We start from the raw sequence: 20,905 nt of genomic DNA, 5'->3' as shown, positions 1-20,905 counted from the left end.
CGAACTGCAGTCGACTACATGGAGTCCAGCAATGTAACCATTATGCCACCTGCTGGTCCCATAAATATCATATTGAACCATAAACTGAGCCGTTTTTCCCAATTAGTCAGCTGGTCATTGGAAACTTTCCATATATCCAGGGTATGGGTTAAGAGACAGGAAGCGAGTGTAGCAAGGAGAGGGCTCATAGGAATCTGGACCACTCACTAGTGCAACTTAATTGTGTCTTAAGGACTTGCTTGAACTCAGTCTTGTATATACCACTTTCACTTGGTGTTAGAGTGATGTCGAATGTGCCCAGATTTATGGGTTGGTGGACGAACAATAACCATTTTGTGATGGGCAACATTAGGTCACACGGTAAACCAGTGGCCTTGTGTTCAGTATCTGCTGAGGACCAGTCGCAAGTCCAAAGCCGATTTTCAGGAGGAGGATATTTATCTGTAGAGAATGACTTGCTTTACTCCAAACTCCTAAAGGTTTATACTGTGATCTAGAAGGACCCTCCAAATGTTATATTCATCTTGAATTCAAGCAGTTGCTGCCTTTCTGCTCACCAGGTCAAGTCAGAATGACATCATCAACTTAGTACAGAACCAAGTAGTGTAATCTCTTCTGGAATGGAGAGTTAATCAAGATTGGTACAGATCACATTATGATAGAGAGCCACAGTTGATGTAGCTGTGAGGTAGGGCAGTAAAGAACATATATTGTTAGCCTTGCAGGCTAAAAAGCTGTTTTTGGTGGTCATTACTGAAAGGATTGAACAAACAGCTTCATTCCAATAGCTAAGGAATGGACTGTTTTTTTTCTAATAAGGAAACTACATCTGTAACCGCTGCTGTAACAGTCAGGGTAGGTGCTCACAGAGGTCAGGTAATTAACTAAGTTTTGGCTAACATCTCTCTTCAGTGGTTCTGTTAGCTACCTGAACCCATCCCATGGTTATTTCCCCAGTTTGAGATACATAGTTAGAAAAGACCAATACAGAGCTATCAAGACACATAGAGCTTATTAGGAGAAATATCAACATTTTTCTCAAGCCTTGGTAAAGGAAATATTTTTTGTACTCTCCCAAAAGTCATAGTTAGGGAGTGGATAAGCAGGATTACATAATAAATACCTTCCATATGTTAGAAAAGTTATGAGATGTTTTCCTTAAAAAGTCAGCTCATAGGTGCTATTTTTATAAGGTAAATGAAGATGTTTATTATGACCTCAGTGATTAAGACAAGTTAGTATACAGAATGTAATCTGAGTTCAAAACAAAATATGTTTACATTAAATGATTTTAGAATGAAAAAAATTTTCTTAGTAATCAGTGCATTATGTAGTAAGCTGTTAGATTTTATCAGGTAAAAATAAAGTCAAACCTGTTTGACATTGTTTTCAGTTTTCTGTGACATTATCAAACATCGACATTAAACAATAGGGTTTTACTTTTTATTCTCATTTTTTCTGTGGTTGAATGTGACTATTCATAGTCTATGTAGTTATCTTTAAAAAAAAAAGCTCAAACTTTTTTGTCCTATAGCATTATTTATCACCCCCCACCTCGATCCATTATTTCTTTGTTATTTCTTATAATCCCCTCTACCCCCACCTTGGGGTCTTGCAGGAAACTGAAGTGGATAGAGAATGGTTAAAAAAAGTGGAGAAAATAGATTCATTTTATTTATTACAACTTAACCATTCTTACTGAAGAACTGTGTTAGGTAATAACACCAGCTTGAAAAACAGAGGCTTACATGAGTCATGCAAAGATACTTAATTTCTGAGATTGTTATAAGGAAACATTTAAATCGAGAATTTGGAACTTTTTTCCTACCACATCCCGCCTGTGGGCTACTGATTCTAAAAAAGATTTGCCAAAGTACAGCTAGAGTTATAAAAGTAAGAGGAAGAGATCGAAACAGGGAGTGGTGATGTGAAAATACAGGGTGGCAGTCATGTACAGGGACACATGCATATATTGAGAGAAAGGAATTTAGAAATTTTGAGTTGATGGTATTGAAGTATAAAGTCTTAATGACATACTAAGTTCTTTTTTAAAATTTGAACTTTGACAAACCAATTTTCTTTTTTATTCTTTTTACTTGTGAATTGAAAAAAAAATTTCTTTTTCACTTTTATGAGAAAGAGAGAGAGAGACATTTCCAATAGGGTCTCATCCTATGAATTTGTGCCTTGCCCTGCAGTCAGCCGGGGTCATGGTTGCACCTATGGTTATGCCTGGTGTTTTCAGGTAGACCTTGGGGCATGAACCTGGGGTCCTTCCATCTGGCTCTAGCATTGTGCAGCAGCACCCTTACTACCTATGCTCCAGCACCTGGGCCTGTCCGTGTGTTTAAACCTTCCTCTGATAGGATAGAATGCTCTAATAGTCCTTTGCTTTTTTTGTTTAGAATATTATTAGGTTAAATTAAATTAGTCAAGAAGGTCCTTGGTTTAGAGTGACTTTCTTTGTAAGCTTTTTGTTGTGTTAAGTATTTCTTTTTATAGTGGGCATGGGTGGGATATAAAGCATTCTTTGTACTTCAGCTGAACTTTGTTGTATAAACATTTCAGGCAAGAAAACTTTATTTTATGTATAATATGAGTGTGCATGGGTTAGTAGGGAGAGGGCACTTTGTCCCTTTACTCTTCAACACTCATATTAAGATGATTTTATTCTGAATTTTTAAGAGGAAGTTTTCTCCCTTATTGTAAAAATCAGCAGATTTCCCGAGTGTCCTTGAATGATTTATTCATGGCCTACTTGTGTAGTAGCAAAAGAAAAGAATTATACATTACATTTTTTATCTTCTGCAAGAGAGCAATTTTTAAAAAATATATTTGGTAAGACCTTTAATAAAATTTTTAATGAGTTGTCTTTCCAACTCATACTCATTACAGAGAATACTGTCTCCTCCATTATCATGGCTCAGAGCAGTGTATTTTTTTTTTTTTTTTGATTAAACTAGCTGGGATATGTATTGTTTCCTTATTTTTGATTTTTAAATATTCTTTCTTTTGTTGAAGAAAATCTAAATTGTGCTCATGATAGTGTTTATACTTTGATCAATGTCACAACTTTATGAATAACACTTTCCCCTAAATTAAAACACTAAATATTACCAATACTCTGAGATTGAGAAAATCAGTCTATCATTAACCAAGAGTCTCTTTCTTTCTTTCCTTTCTTATTGCCTGTTACCCTCAGCCCCCTAGAAGTTCCAATAATTAATACTTAAAGAACAGATGAATGATCTCATGTAATTACTTATTTACAATCTCTTATTACACTGTAAATTCTATATGAATATAGACTACACCAATCTTGTTCATCTGTGAATGCCTACTGCCTAAGATTAGTATACAGTTGGAATTCAGTAAATTGGTTACATTGAATGAATGAATGTCTAAATGTACATTATGATAATTTCTTAAAATTATGATTATTGAAAATGCATTTCTTGTATGTTGAAATATTTAGATTATGAAATATAATAGGGAGATATTATAACAGGAAAGAAAAAAATTTAAACTTTAAAAAAATTAACTTATACTACTTGTACATATTTGTGAGATATAGTATGATTTTTCAAGAACACAATGTATGACAAGTGGTTGAGATGATGGGTATACTAATTTCCTTGATCAGATCACTGTAAATTTTATTCTCATACTGAAAAGAAAATTTTTTTTTTTTTGGAGAGGTTTTTGCTATAGGGTACGTGCGCTCGCCAGACAGAGACATAGAGACAGAAAGCGAGAAATCACCCCCCAGGGAGGATGGTCATGCCGCAATCCCTTCTCCTCCATTCTCCTCTCGGGATCTTGGGCATGCACGCACACACGCTCAGTGTGAGTTTCAAGCCACCGGATCCGGGACGCGAATCTTGGTTGACTATGTGGGAGTCCAGCGACATAGCCATTACGCTAACTGCTGGTTCCCAAGAAAAATATTTTTAATATGACTGTTTTTTTCTTTTTTTTTTTTTTAAGATAGAATCTCACCATGTCATAATCCTCCTGCCTTAGTCTCACAGATGAGACTGTAGACATATACCAATATGCTCAGCTCTTTTTGTTAGACAGAGTCTTACTATGTTACCTACCTAGTCTTGAGCTCACGATCCTTCTGCCTTAACCTCCCTCAGTCACTGAGATTATAGGCACATGCCATGTTCCCATCCTTTCCTTTGGACTGAGAATCGAACTCTGTCTCCCATGCAGTCCTCGCTTGTCGAGTAGCAACATCTTAGTAGTGTACCACCATAGTTGGGCCAATATAAATGTTTTTAAAATAAATTTGCTGCTCGTTTTTTAACATTAAAGAGTAGTGCGGTAAGCAGTCAGTTTAAAGTAGTTTTTGAAATGAGCTTTCGATTATTGTTATTTGAATTAATATTTGGAACTGCATTTGACCTTGTGACCTTGATTAGCTCAACTAACTTAATTTATGATCCGACCAAATTAAAGTAATTTGAGGGCATAATATGGAAATATTCACATTTTTATGAATATCAGCTTTAAGGGTTTTAATTGAAACATGATGTCTGCTATATAGATCATAGCATTTTAAAAAATTGTTTGTTTTGAATTGTAACTTGAGACTTTTAAAGATTAGGGGGTATTTCCAAGTATAATAAAATTATTATTGGGATCAGAAATTATTTAAACAAAATAGTATATTATAAAAGGCCTGACTGATCAGAAACACAAGGACCAATGTAAGTATAGGTAACTTCCCAAAATAATGTTAGTGTAGACTATTGGGGTAATTATTAGATAACAGTTGCATACAAATAATTTAGTTACTTAGGAAGTATGAAAAAAGAAATATGTAACTATTAACTACCAGGTAGGTCTTGATAAGGAAGAAAATAGTCATAAATTTTGGTGTAATAAATTAAGAAAATTCAAAAAGTTCACGGAAAAAGGAGTTAAAGTGGGCATTTGATATGAAAAATGTTGCTCTCTGTATAGCTTTTTCATAATACATATTTTCCATGGACTTTTTGAAGACTCCTTATGTTTTAGACTTCAATTTGGTCATTCATTTAGAAAGGCTATTTATACTTGGCTGTAGAGCCGTATTGTTGGAGAATAACATTCCATTCAATATTTCATGATGCCTTTTCAGCTGAGGATCTCTGTTACTGTTTACTTAGCTTTTGTCGTCTTGTGACTGTAAGGGATATATTTTCATCCTTATTTTTCTCCAGGCATCCACAAGGACAAAGATAAACCTCCCAGCTTCTCTGTTGTCCTTGAGACTCTGAGGCATACCTTGACAGATTACCAGAACAAGCTGGAAGATGCATCTAATGAGGTAACACTTGCACTGTTTGGCTCCACACATATAGCCTTCGGCCTGTACCAGTACGCATCCCTTGCTTGTTACAAAGGTCAAAAAGATTGGGGATGTTGACTTGACAGCTTCACAGATACCAAAAATAATAAATTATCTGTCACTGTTCTTTCTCTAAGTGTGGCCTAAAGTCGTGTCTCACTTAGGTTTTTGTACTCTTCAGTCACACTGTTATTTTCAGTTACATATCGTCACTTCGCCATAATTTGTTTTAATTTAATCAAAAAGCTTCACAAGTCACTTAAGTTAGATTGTGTTGTATTTAACTGTTAATATGTTTCTATGACATTTGAAATAGCTAGTGAAAACTTAGGTTTTGTCAGTATTTTAGGTTAAGATTTCTACAAACTGTAGAAGTCTTGTTAAAAAAGAAAGAGATTAGTTTTTATTCTCTATAGGGAGTAAAGTGTTGTTAGAAGTTTTAAAAAAACAAATATCCGTTTGATGTAGCCTAGAAGCTTTTAGTTTTCTGATTGAAAAAGCTCATGCTTCTATTTATCATCTCATTTGTATTGTTTAATGTGTGTGTTGATAATTTTCTTGGGTATTGAAATGTTTTATGAATTCGTGCTTTAAAAATTGAAGAGTTTGTCTAGTTACATCTTGTCAAATTAGCATTAGAAGTAATTACATTAAATACAATTAGTTAGCAAAACAACAGATTGTTTGAGCCAAAGACAAGTTGCATGGCATGGAATTTAGTGTTTATCCTCATAATCATTTTCTTTCATTGAATACAAAGGCCATAAAACCATTACATTTCATATTTCAGATGATACTTATTTTCTTTTATTTGCTAAGGTGAACAAAGAAGGAAAAGAAGTGCCTTCTGTAATTATTCAAAAGGCGTAAAAGAAAGTGACCATTGAAATAATGAAATTTCTATGAAGAACAAATATTGCTAAGTCTTGCCCAGCGAGATAAGACAACCAGTATTGTTAGTAGTTTATGAAACTCTTCTGAGGCCTAGGTCTGGAAGCTGCAGGGTAACTAGGAACATATTACCCACAGCGAATTGTTATTTGGGAGGATGAATGTCACATGATCCTCAGCACAGTTGAAAAGTCGACTCAGCAGGCTTTGGCTTAGTAATGCGCTTTGTTGTGAACCAGTGCCAGAGACAGCAGTGGGGAGACCAAGGGGGTGGCTGCAAAGAAAGCAAAAAGAGCGGTCTGACAGAAAGAAGAATGAACTGTCAAAGAAAATAAATCACAAGCGGTGCAGGACCAACTGATGACCTGCCACAAGCCTTCCCAGTAGGACTGCATGTGACCGACCCTGAAGTTGTCATATGGTGGGAGAGACCAGTGAACGCTCTCATGATGTATAGAAAGAAGTCTTCTGCTCTGTTCTTTTTTCTTTCTTTATAGATGCCACTGCTTCTGGCATTTTGGTCCAGTAGGATTTTAAGAATAAAGTTATATTTGTTTACAGGAAGAATGAAATCCTTTACTCAGACATCTCGTAAAAATGCAGTAACATCACTGACATTTTAAGCTTGAGTGCTTCTTTCTTTTCCTTTTATCCATGTGAGCTTGTGACAGAAACTATGCAGCATTTAACAAAAAGAAATAATGTTTTAAAGTCTCTTAATTACAATTGAACATTTGTAAATGCATTAAAAAACATTTGAAAATTAACTTTTGGATTACCCATTTTTGAAAAATGTAACAAAATTAAATTTTTCTTTTCATCAGCTAAGCAGCATGAATGATGCTAAGGAAAAGGCGTTTAATGAACTTGATTCTACCAAACAGAAGATAGACTCTCATACTAAAAATATAAAGGTATTATAATTTAAAATAACTTCTTTCAGTACTAAGAAATACATACAAAATTCAGGGAATATTTTTAAGTAGAGATATCTGAAAGTATATATCCCTATTTTTAAAGTATGTTTAGGTAAAGTTTTCTTATTGTTGACCAATGTAAGAAGGTTTTCTCATTTAAAAAAACGTGATTAGAAATTGTTTGATTTAAGGAAAGTTTATGTCTCAGATATAATTATCATTCCATAGATTCAGAATATGATTTGAGATTTGTTGTTCAGCTTCAGGTACATACTGAACATATTTTACATAAATATATTCCTATTCGGAGTCAGTTTTTATCATATTAGGGTGGAGCTATTGTTTTTAGTACATTGTATCTGATAATGGACTGAGACCGCAGTTGGCTAAGGTCCAGGACAATAGTTAACTTTATTTTTTGTGTTGGTTTTATGTGCTACATCTTTGCAAAATCTTAGAGTTGCTCAGTATTGCTGGAATTTTATTGTATTGGGTTTGTTCAGTTTGTCATGGACACACTTCAATAGAATTTGTTAAGTTCAAGAAATAAATAGTTCAGCAAAATTTTGTGCCACATACTTGAGATTTCTACTAGTCTCTGAAATGCTGCTGGAAAATAAATGTTCTTGTATTAAATGTAAGAGATTTATTTTTAAAATGTTATTTAAAATTTTTTAACTTGCAAATTTTTTTTTTTCATAATGAGTTCAAAGAGAAACTTGCTTTAAAGAGCTTTCTGGAGTAAGTCATCTTACTAACACTTTATGTAAATGTTAAAACATAGCACATTTTCCAATATTTGAACAAAGAAATTGTTCTTTAGAAGTATTGGGTTGTCGGAAAAGTCACGACACATTTTTGCGTAGAAAAACATAGAAAAAAAGGAATGGCTTTTCTGACAGCCCAATATATTCCGTCAGATACCTTAATGTTTAGCATTATAAGCAGACAGTTGCCTTGTGATTCTTTTGTGTTAAGTCAGGAAGTTTTCATTGTGTACTTTATATTTGTATCTCACCAGCTTCTAATTGCCTGGCCTTCCTGCAATCTCTTTATTTGTTATCTCCAACAGGAACTTCAGGATAAACTGACTGATGTCAATAAAGAGTTAAGCCATTTACGCACTAAATGTGCAGACCGAGATGCTTTAATAAGCACTTTAAAAGTAGAACTTCAAAATGTGCTGCACTGTTGGGAGAAAGAAAAGGTGCGAGCAGCCCAGTCTGAAAGTGAACTGCAGAAGCTTTCCCAGGCTTTTCATAAAGATACCGAGGTATTACTAGGGACTAGATGTCTGTCAGGAAAGGCTTTTCATTGGTCTTGGCTTTATGCATTTACATACATCAAGTGACTATTTTTAACCTATATTTGATTTAATTAAAAATTGTTCTGAGCTGAGTATTTTGAAATGTTCATGACAGTGCAAAATCTGTAACTGGATTACTCTCTTTTTGTTGGGAGAGGTTTTTGCTATAGGGTGCGTGTGCTCACCGGAGAGAGAGACAGAGAGACAGAAAGTGAGAAATCACCCCCCAGGGGGAATGGCCATGCCACAATCCCTTCTCCTCCGTTCTCCTCTTGGGATCTTGGGCATGCACGCACATGCACCCGGTGAGAGTTTAAGCCACTGGGTCCGGGACTTGAACCACGGTTGACTATATGGGAGTCCAGCGACATAGTCATTAAGCTAACTGCTGGTCCCTGCATTACTCTTTTTCTTTTTTTTTCTTTTTTTTTTTTTTGAGAGATTTTCACTGTAGGGCGCGTGCGCTCGCCAGACAGGCAGAGAGAGGCGCTCGCCAGACAGACAGAGAGAGACATAGAGACAGAAAGCGAGAAATCACCCCCCAGGGGGGATGGTCACGCCGCAATCCCTTCTCCTCCATTCTCCTCTCGGGATCTTGGGCACGCACGCACACGCGCCCGGCGTGAGTTTTAAGCCACCAGGTCCGGGACACGAACCGCGGTCGACTACGTGGGAGTCCAGCGACATAGCCATTACGCTAACTGCTGGTTCCCCTTGCATTACTCTTGTGTCATCTCATTTTTTTTTTTCCATTAAAGTAATGGGAAAGTCATAACATATTCTTACATAGAAAAATACATCATGACTTTTCCGACTACTCAGTGGTTTAACTCTTCTATCACTTGCACAACTAATTTTCTTTGACTAATTTTGTACCATCATATCTCAAACAGCTATGACCCTAACATTCCTTTCAATTGGCCTGATGGCCAATGACAAAATTATCTTTTATTTCAATGGTTTGGTCATATGGAATGGTGGAAAGAATATGCTTTTTAAAAAATTAGATAAACCTACAGTTGGATCCTTGTGTTTTCATTTGCAGTAGTATGCCTGAACTTAGTCTCTTCACATTTTACTTTCTTTATTTTTTAAACAGGAATAATAACTACTTTAAAAGATACTCTCCTTGTTCTTTATAATTATAGGGTATTTATTTAGGAAGAAGGAGTCCTGTAAAATTCAAACTTTTCATTTGGATGCCTGGAGAGTTACCTATCCATTTTTATTTATTAACGACCTCTTAAAATATTATGACAAAAATTTCATGTTTGGTATTAGCCTGTGTGAATGGAATTGTTTTATTTCCCATTACCCATGGGATATAGAACTAGTCTAGCTAGTGGAACTGGTTTATCTAAGTCATCCTGCATATTGAGTTCATTACTCCAACAAATATGAACATGAATGCCAAGAGAGTAAAAAGGAAACATTCTTTCCACTCTTCTTACAGTCTGGGATTTAAATTGTGTCCACATGAAGGGGTTGGAATTGCTCTACACATCAGATAATGATTAAAGTCAAGGAAACTAGAAGCCTGACTGTATTGTAAAGTCAGCATGTCTACAGCATTGTGGTTGAGTTCAACATGTGTGAATTGATTTTGGATCTTGGGATTCTCTTTTCACGCCAAATGGATGATTATCATGCTTGGTTTCTCATAGCCCAAGCGAAAAGGACATAATGGCGACACAGTGAATTATCCTTGAGGGTGAACTTCCTTGAGGACGAATGTGATCACTTGGCAAATATGGAGGAGGAAGATTTTAGTGCCTGACTATTACATTTGCCTAGCTGTATTTAATAAGATTTTAAAACATCTTAGCCTAGTTTAAAAAAAATGGAAAAGTCATCCTTAAAAACTTATAAAAGGAAAAGATAATAGTATATTTATGAAATACTTTTGATTTCTTAACTCCAGTTTGTGGTTGTCACCATATTTTCAAATCCTTTTGGTTTTTAAATGATTGTATTTGGAAAATAAAAGTAAGGTGACACATAGGGTGAGTTAAAGATATGCATTTTGATGTATACTTTCCCCATATTTTCTAATTATAAACCCTTTGTATATGCTCTATTTGGAATTTTTTTTTGCGATAGAGCACGTGTGCTCACTGGAGAGACACAGAGAGACAGAGTGATAGAAACTGAGAAATCACCCCCAGTGGGGATGGTCACATTGCAATCTCTTCCCTTTCCTCCATACTCCTCTTGGGATTTTGGGCATGAACACACACACCTGGTGTGAGTTTTAAGCTGCTGGGTCCGAGATTCTGGCAGGCAACTACGTGGGAGTCCAGAGACTAACCATTACATCATCTGCTATCCCCTCTATTTAGGATTTTTATTTAAAAGAGGTTTTTGCTATAGGGCACTTGTGCTTGCTAGAGAGATAGTGAGAGACAGAGAGACAGAAAGCAAGAAATCAGCCCCTAGTGGGGGTGTCCATACCACAATCCTTTCTCCTTCAGTCTGTTGGGGTTTTGGGCATGCATGCACACACATCTGGCATGAGTTTCAAGCCTCCAAGTCTGGGATGACTACATGGGAATCCAGTGACATAACCATTACGCCATCTGCTGTTCCCTCTATTTAGGATTTTTAATCTAGAAGACTAGGATTTTTGCTTTTTTTTTTTTCTCATGAATGTTTTCCTGAGTAGTTCCATAGCACAACAGTAATGTGTTGCTCAAAAAGAAGCCAGATCCCATGTAGCAACCATAGTTCAAATCTCTGGCCTAGTCAGCCTGAAACACACTGTGCATGCGTACAAATGGGCTAGAAGGATGGAAGAAGGGGACTGGGGCATGAACAGACTCTGTGAAGAGTGCTTCTCTCTCCCATTCTCTCTCTCTCTCCTAGTAGTACTCTACCACAAATAAGGGGAAAAATGTTTTCTTGTCCTGTTGCTCTATTAAAAAAATCTTAAGGGAACTTATTTTATCTATATAAGATGTTATTTTGGCAGCTTCACAATGACTTTGTCTTTGAGTTCCTTGTTTTGGGACTTCATAGATGAATTGCCTTATAAAGACAGTCATTTGACATTATGGTAAATAAATCCTCCTTGTGTGTTTAAGACAGCATTAGCTTTATACAGAATTCTACAGCATAGTGTTTCTAGGTCATTCAGCAACGGATAGTTTCTATAACCATAATATAATTTAAAAAGGATATATATATATAAATATATAATTCTAATTGAAATATATATATATATATATATATATAATTCTAATTGTATATTTTGGAAAGCATGTTTTGAGCAGCTATTTCCTCTTCTTTTGTTTGTTACTTTGTAATATTTAACACCTACAAATTCCCAGTGTGCCAAAAACAATATGAACTTATAAGTGAGAAAACAAATGAGCCCATCTTCCATATCTTTCATATCACTGTCTGCTTCGCCTAAGGGGCTTGGGATAGATTTCCTATAAGTGGTAAGTAAACTAAAATCTCTAGAGGACGAAGAAGGCTGAGTAGTTGTGTACATGTAAAGTACGGATATTGGTGTAACTTTTTCCTTGTCAGGGATGAATAACACTCTGTCTATAATTATTTGACTTACATAACACCTGCTTTGGCAAGTGTAAATATGAAATTGGGCAATTACCATACTGATTTCCAGTTAGAAGGACTTGTGAATAACTAGTCCAGATACCTCATATTCCAGGTAACAAAGTGAGGCCTGAACAGGTGCTTACTCAGTTTACATCCTCATCAGCAGCAGAACTGGGCATATCCCAGGACTTCTGGTTTCTAGACTTTATATTTTGGTTTTGAATACCTAATATAAGCAATTCCAAGTATTTCATTTGATGGTTAGTTTTGAACATTACAAAGTCATCAAAATGACAATATTCTGATATTTGAGTATTTTGATTCCTTTTCAGATTTTTGAAATGTAGTCTTTCACCATTAGTATTGTGTGCCCTCCTTCTTACAATGTTTGTATACAGGAATTGCTTTTTCTTCTTTTCTCACAGGAGAAACTAACCTTCCTTCATACCTTGTATCAGCACTTGGTAGCAGGCTGTGTGCTCATAAAACAACCAGAAGGCATGCTGGATAAATTCTCTTGGTCTGAGCTTTGCGCAGTCTTGCAGGAGAATGTTGATGCCCTGATCGCAGACCTCAACAGGGCTAATGAGAAGGTAACTGTCCTCAGGCACCAGATACCTCTATTAAATTCAGTGACATTTGTCCACATCACAGTATCATTAAGAGGGGCTGACATTCATCTTATTTCAAAAAGAATTTGGATGTTAATAATTCAATACCATTAATTATGGCTTGTCTACAACTCAGTTTGATGCCATTGCTGTGGGCATGTAAATGTGACTGAAGTCTGTATGAAGTCTCCAAGCTCCACTTTCTGTGCAGGACATGCTAATACTACTAGCCAGTATTAGCCACAGGGACCTAATTAAAAGAAAATAAATTAATCTTACTGATGAAGCAATTCAAAGAACTTAGTCATTTACATTAATAAACCAACTCTTTATGTTAGCATAAAATAGAAACAGGATACAGTTATTCAAAAACATGATCTTAAAATTCTTTGCTTAGGAAATATGAGGTGTTGTTTTAAAGTCATTTAAAAAATTTAAATTATATGATTATGACTTCTTTTTAAAAATACAGCAGACTATATTAGAAAACCTATTCCATACTTTTGAAGGTAAGATGTGTTCTTTGTAGGAGAAAACAGTAGACTTTTATGGTAATTTTACCATTTTATAAGCCTAGGAATTGACGCTTTCAAAAATTTTTTTAAAAAACCTGCTTTGGTTATAGAAAATTAAAAGGATTTAGCAGATCCACATATGCCATCGTTAAAGATACTGTTTCTTATCTGGGTCTATTGAGCTGGTTAGAACTGTGTTTGGTCTAGTTTCCAGATCTTACTTGCAATGACATTTGCTCTTAGGGGACAAGAGGAGAAAAACCATTTTGTAAGTTTTTAAAAAAGAAATGTTCCAGTAATAAAACAGCACTTGGCCCAATTTCAGGGCAGGATTTCTTATTTTTGAGCATTTTTAAATTGGCAAACAGAATTATGGGCACTGAGAAGTAGGAATGAAAAGTGAGAGAATAAATTGTGAGAAGCACAGATACTGTTCATGATTATGACTGTATGTATGTGGGTTTGAAAATCATTGATAATTATAATGAGTGTGTTTTAATCCTCTGAGATGCTGTTACCTTTTTAATAATTTTTCATAGTTTCAAAACATTATTGTTACATATTTTAGAAGATGAGGATTTTCTTTTTCAGTGTTTGAATGTGAAATAAAAAAATGATTGGAACATTCTGCTTTATTATATGTAAAATGCTTATAGATTTATAAATCTCATTTAAATATTTCCTTCCCCATTGAGATATCTGAATAGCTTGAGCTTTGGTTCTAGATGAATGAATGCCTTTCTTAATTTTCTCAGTAAAATTGATTATAGAATTGATAACTTTATTAGAAAGAGAATAAAAATATTGCTTTCTAAGTATGCAAAGGACACCATTTCTGCTAAAATAGAGTTTACCTGTCTAATTCCTACCTCTTAATTTCATTTTTATATCTTACCTTAATAGTTTTCTATAATTTTAAAGAATGAAATATAGTGGAAAGTTTTGGGTGTTTTTGGAGGAGGATGATGTGAAGTAATAGTTTGGGAACATGTCTCTTTCTCTGTTGCATTGCCCCATGTAGATAAGTCATCTAGAGTATATCTGTAAAAACAAGTCCGACACCATGAGAGAGCTTCAGCAGACTCAGGAAGACACTTTTAACAAAGTGGCAGAGCAAATCAAAGCCCAAGAGAGCTGTTGGCACAAACAAAAGAAAGAACTAGAGCTACAGTATTCCGAACTCCTCCTGGAGGTACAGAGGAGGGCACAGGTATGCTACCTTCACAAAGGGCTTTACAAATAGGAGATGCAATGTAGTCATCTCATGTGTTTTCTTTTGTACTAATGTCCAAGCAGTTTAAGACTTTTGGGGAAAAAAAACACATTTATTTATTTATTTTTCTATTTATTTGTCATGATTTTTAAGCCACTGGATCCAGTACTTTAACTGTGATTGACCATGTGGGAATCTGGAACCTTAACAACCTTACCACCTGCTGACCCTCAGTTTAAGACTGTTTGATAACATCACAGAAGTTATTTAGACACACACAGATGCAATCATGGATACATACATACTTGTATGTTTGTGTGCGTGTATGCCTATGTGTGTGTGTGTATTAAGGATTGTCTTTTACTTAAGTTGGATGCCTTTCTTAATTTTCTCAGTAAAATTGATTATAGAATTGATAACTTTATTAGAAAGAGAATAAAAATATTGCTTTCTAAGTATGCAAAGGACACCATTTCTGCTAAAATAGAGTTTACCTGTCTAATTCCTACCTCTTAATTTCATTTTTATATCTTACCTTAATAGTTTTCTATAATTTTAAAGAATGAAATATAGTGGAAAGTTTTGGGTGTTTTTGGAGGAGGATGATGTGAAGTAATAGTTTGGGAACATGTCTCTTTCTCTGTTGCATTGCCCCATGTAGATAAGTCATCTAGAGTATATCTGTAAAAACAAGTCCGACACCATGAGAGAGCTTCAGCAGACTCAGGAAGACACTTTTAACAAAGTGGCAGAGCAAATCAAAGCCCAAGAGAGCTGTTGGCACAAACAAAAGAAAGAACTAGAGCTACAGTATTCCGAACTCCTCCTGGAGGTACAGAGGAGGGCACAGGTATGCTACCTTCACAAAGGGCTTTACAAATAGGAGATGCAATGTAGTCATCTCATGTGTTTTCTTTTGTACTAATGTCCAAGCAGTTTAAGACTTTTGGGGAAAAAAAACACATTTATTTATTTATTTTTCTATTTATTTGTCATGATTTTTAAGCCACTGGATCCAGTACTTTAACTGTGATTGACCATGTGGGAATCTGGAACCTTAACAACCTTACCACCTGCTGACCCTCAGTTTAAGACTGTTTGATAACATCACAGAAGTTATTTAGACACACACAGATGCAATCATGGATACATACATACTTGTATGTTTGTGTGCGTGTATGCCTATGTGTGTGTGTGTATTAAGGATTGTCTTTTACTTAAGTTGGAAGTAGGTGGATTCCTGAATGGAATCATCCCACGATGTGTTGATCAATTAAATGCTAACACTGTTTTTTCCCTTTATTTGTTTTTTAAAGTAAAAGGTTAAAAGATTTGGCATAATGTTGTCAGTTTAGTGTAGATATTCTTTTATCCAGTTTATACTGTTGTGAACCCTCCTTTTAATACATATGAGGTTTAAATTTGTTATACCTACTAACATTATATAAGTACTTAACTGTATTTTTTCCCAATACAAATAATTATTGCTATAATATTGTTAACTGTCATCCTGGCCCAATTAGGAATAATATGATGATACACATACTTTTTTTGATACTGAGTTTATTAATAGATCACTTTTGTTTTTAACAAAGGATACTTAGGAATCTGAAGATTGTATATTCTCCTCACAATTTATTCAGTATTTAATCTCTTTATTCATCCATTCAAGCTTGTATTGGCAAGTCTAATTATAAAAAAAGCTTTCTATTTATCTGTCTTTCTGCATCTGTATATTTAGATATAGAGTCTTCAAAAAGTACATGGAAAATGTGTATCGTGGAAAAACTATGTTTGGATTTCAAAATTTTTTGCATCAAGAGACCAGCAGTTAGTGTAATGGCTATGTCACTGAACTCCCATGTAGCCAACTATGGTTTGAGCCCCGGACCCAGTGGCTTATACTCACACCGGGCATGTATGCGTGTGTGCCCAAGATCCCGAGAGGAGAATGGAGGAGAAGGGATTGTGGCATGGCCATCCCCCCTTGGGGATGATTTCTCCCTTTCTCTCTGTCTTTCTGGCAAGCGCACACTCCCCATAGCATAAACCTCTCCAAAAAAAATTTTTTTTTGCACCAAAATAAACTTTTTCCTTATTCCATTTTTACATGAACTTTTTGAAGTCCTTTTGTGAGTTTATGTGTGTATGTATGTGTGTGTGCATATATATGTAGATAGATGGTCAGATAGATAAATATCTTTCTCTGTGTGTGTGTATATATATGCATATATGTATATATATGTGTGTATGTGTATTTATCTATCTTACTTGCTTGTTTTGTCGATAACTAGTTTCAGAGTGCTTAATAGCAGACCATTCTGTATTCTCAAACTGTTTATGAACTTATGCCTCACTGTTAAGAATTTGAATGAATCAGTAAGTATATTGTCTAAAAGTAGCCGTTCTTCATTGTATGCAGGCTGCTATGTGATATACTGAACTAAAAGATGCAAACAATATATTTAATTTTTTAGAAGTAATATTGACATACAATGAAGTGTACATACCTTAAGTTACAATTTAATGTTTTTATCGATATAGATGCCCATGATATTATTACCCCACTTAAGAAGTAAAATGTTTTCAATACCCCAGAAAGATCCCTGGTGCCCTCTCCCAGTCAGTTTTCATTCCTAATAAGCAACACTATTCTGATGCCTATCCTAATATAGACTGAATTTCATGTAAATGGAATAACTCAATATTTGGTCTTTTCTGGTAGGCTTATTTAGCTTGACATTAATGTTTTGGTCATAATGCTTTTGTACCTTTATCAAAAATCAATTTGCTATAATGCATAAGTCTACTTTTGGATCTGTTTCATTTATTTAAGTATTTATCTTTAAAAATATAATTCAGATTTAATTACTGTAGCCTTTTGGTAAGTCTTTAGGTCAGGTAGGATGAGTCTTCCAACTTTCTTCTTTTTCTTTCAATGTCTTGCACTCACCTATTTTTTTTTTTTTTTTCTGAATCTGTAGGAAGCCATCACAGTTCACTTTTTAAAGTAGGGAAGCTATCATCACAAATGTTAATATTTTAGGAGAAGCACTCGCTAAAGACTTTTTTCCTAAAGAATTTGTAATACTCTAAGCTTTGATCCACATGTGTTCAAATGGAAACTATCATTTTCATTATTCCTTAAAGTACCTCAGTATTACATTGGGTTTTTGAAAAAATCATGACACATTTTTGCATAAAAAAACAGGAAAAATTAGGTTGTTTTTCCCCAACAACCCCAAATATTGTGTATTTTGTATTACTGATGTGGATATTTGAATTTTCATCAAGTATAATTGAATACGCAGCTTTCAGGAATTCATGTTGGTTTCATGTTTGGTAATACATATTATAGGACCTGTAAATTTTATTTTAGGAAATTTGTTCTGACTTTTTTTTTTTTATTCATGAGAGAGTATGTACGTACGAGAGAGAGAGCGAGAGAGAGAGAGAAAGAGAAACACCCTTCACAGGGTCTTGTCACACCACAGTTCCTTTCTTATAGTCTTCCAGCCTATTGGATCTTGGGCACTTATGTGCATGTGAAATGTGTCTCAGGCTGACTGGGCTGGGTATTTGAACCACATATGGTGGGATCTGGGTTCTCTTGAGCAGTGCATTAATACTACACCATGGAACCAGTCCATGATTCACAATTTATCAGCTTTTCTCCTCAAAGCTGCAATGCAAATAAAAATATTTGTATTTTATTTTGCTTAATGTATTTTTTTAAAGAGATTTTTGCTATAAGCTGTATGTGCTTGTTGGAGAGACAGAGAGAGACTGAGAGAGAGAAAGCAAGAAATCGCCCCCTGGAGGGATGGCCATACTGCAACTCCATCTCCTCCATTCCCCTCTTGGAATTTTGGGCACACACACACACACACACATGCACCTGACATGAGTTTTTAGCTGCTAGGTCCTGGACTCGAACTGTAGTCGACTACGTGGGAGTCCAACAACGTAACTATTACACTATCTGCTGGCTCCACTTAATGCATTTTCAAAAATTGTCGATAAGGACATGAGGGGAAAATGTCCACAGCTATTGTATAGAATTGTGGATGGTAGAAGATGTTTATTGTCAGATGAACATATCTGTTAGTAAAGGCCATTTGCTGGAAAACAAGTGACTTATCTAATGTTTGATTATTGTAAGGAAATAGTAAAAGTCAGATGGTAGTTCCCAGCCAGTGGTGTGATGGTTAAGATGGCTGGATCCCATATGGTCAACTGTGCTGTTAGAGTCCCTACCTGGTGACTTGAGAAATATGTCAGGCATATGTGTGCACTTGCCTAAAATCACAAAAGAAGAGGTGGAGAGGGGATTATGGAGTAACTATCCCCTACAGGGCGTGTACTTTCTTACTTTCCCTCTCTCTCTCTGTCTCTCACTGGCGAGTGCATGTACCCTCCAGCGAATTAAAAAGAAAAAAAAGATCAGAGGTTAAATTAAAAAATCAAAATAAAACAAATTTGGGTTTTGAATTGATTTATCTGAAAAAAAAATGCAATAGAGCTATGCATAAGACTTGGCTGTATAAGCAATAAAGCAATTAGTATGCCTGCTCTGAGATGAATGAAACTTATAGAGCAGACAGCCTGGTTTTAGTATCACAGCATGTCTTTAGCAGTAGGTTAAAGTGTGGTAGCCAAATGGTTGGGTAACTCTTGAATTTAAAAATGTTGGAGTCATTATGTAACTATATCTCAAGTATTTATACTGAAGCGTCTGGGCTGAGTGCTACATTCCATTCCATTTACTGACTTTGCTTCTTTAATCTTAGTATTTATGTTTTTGTTTCTCTTCTACTTGAAAAGATAAAATTATTGGAACAAGAACTTCCTTTCTAGAAGTAAATGTTTTTCACTATCAGTTAAGTTAGCCCTTTATATAATGTTTATTATAAACACATTAGAGTTATTTGAAACTTTAGTGAAATCAAGTAACTTTAGAATGGAGAACAAAAAATCAAAGAAATGCAGGTTCATCATACTATATTGCATTTTATTTCTCTTCATGGTATTGAGAGTACATTTGGCAAGAAATCTGGGTTAGTCATAGAGATGTCACTAGATGTTAAAAATTGTTCTTTATACTTGAGTTCCAAAAATATTTAGAGAGAAAATTGAGCTGGTTGATATTAGAAGTGATATAGTTCCATAAGGTATACCTGCCAGCCTAAAATGATTCATAGAGAGTTAGATATAATTATGTGTTCACCATGTTCAGATAGACTGTGAGTGTGAGTAGGCACTCTAAAAGGAATTTTGAAAAATTCCTCTACTCCTCAGATAATTGTTTTAGAAATTGTTTTTGTTAATAATAACGCTATCAGTTGAATTTGCATAATGCCTGATGGACATTTTGGAACTCTTTTGCATTCCTTTGCATGTGTCCTCTTACTTGGCATAGCCACATGAGAAACGAGGTCATGCCAGCATCATTTCTATTTTACAAATGAGAAGATTGGCATAATGGTTACATCACTGGATTCATACATAATTGACCACAGTTCAAGTCCTGGACCTGGTGGCTTAAAACTCATACCAGGTGCGTGTGTGGGCATGCCCAAAATCCTGAGAGAAGAATAGAGGAGAAGGGATTGCAGCGTAATCATTTCCCCTGGGAAGGTGATTTCTCAATTTCTTTTTCTCTCTGTCTCTCTGGCGAGTGCATGCACCCTATAGCAAAAATCTCTCTCTTAAAAATAAGTAAGTAAGTAAGTCTATAAGTAAATAAATGAGAAGACTATGGCTCAATCAACTGAAACCAATTACTTGTGTAGCAAGGAAGTTCTAGGGACAAGATTAAAATGGAGATCACTGATATAAAATGTTTACACATTGCTTAGCATTTAGAAATTCCATAGTGAACATTATAGGCTATTTTAATACATTATCATCATCTTTACCTTCCAGTCCTTTAGTTCTTCTTGCATGATACTGTAATAGTGTGTGAGTGTGTATGTATTTTTAAGAAATAGATGCTATTTTTGTCTGTAAAACATCTGAAACTAGGTCTAATGACATCTGTTTCATATTTTTTATTTAGAGATATTTTTGCTATAGAGTGTGTGCACTAATCAAAGAGACAGACAGAGACAGAGAGACAGAAGGTGAGAAATCACTCCCCTCCATGGGGGATGGCCACACCACAATCCCTTTTCCTCTATTCTCCTCTCAGGATTTTGGGCAAGCACGCACATGTGCCCAGTGTGAGTTTTAAGCTACCAAGTCTGGAACTTGAACCATGGTCTACTATTTGGGAGTCCAGCGATGTTACCATTACACCATCTGCTGGTCCCTCGGTTTCATATTTCTTGAACTCACATTTCTGATTATCAGTGAATTAACAATTCAACAGGATAATGTATATAAAAAGCTACATAGTGCCACATTGTCATCCATCCACAAATAGTTACCTTATTTCATATTTCCATTAGAGATTATTTCCCTTGAAAAACTGAAGTTTTAGTATACCACATTGTCAAATTGCTACCATAGATAAAGAATTTCAAGATAGCTTTTACATAATTTAGTTAATATT

General features: G+C 35.2%; 1 protein-coding gene across 2 annotated transcripts in view; it reads left to right on the top strand.

The window, feature by feature from the left end:
* Positions 1-20,905, top strand: part of CCDC171 (coiled-coil domain containing 171) — a 351,100-nt gene that overhangs the window by 103,633 nt on the left and 226,562 nt on the right. For both annotated transcript variants that reach the window (XM_006171185.3, XM_006171186.3), the window contains exons 12-16: positions 5,211-5,317; positions 7,054-7,143; positions 8,219-8,419; positions 12,439-12,606; positions 14,161-14,349. In XM_006171185.3, coding sequence (XP_006171247.1) covers positions 5,211-5,317; positions 7,054-7,143; positions 8,219-8,419; positions 12,439-12,606; positions 14,161-14,349 — 755 coding nt within the window. The remainder of the gene's footprint in view (positions 1-5,210; positions 5,318-7,053; positions 7,144-8,218; positions 8,420-12,438; positions 12,607-14,160; positions 14,350-20,905) is intronic.

Source organism: Tupaia chinensis, unplaced genomic scaffold, assembly GCF_000334495.1.
Source record: "Tupaia chinensis unplaced genomic scaffold, TupChi_1.0 Scaffold149424_1, whole genome shotgun sequence".
Taxonomy (NCBI): Eukaryota; Metazoa; Chordata; class Mammalia; order Scandentia; family Tupaiidae; genus Tupaia; species Tupaia belangeri.
This window is presented reverse-complemented; position numbering and strand designations above follow the sequence as displayed.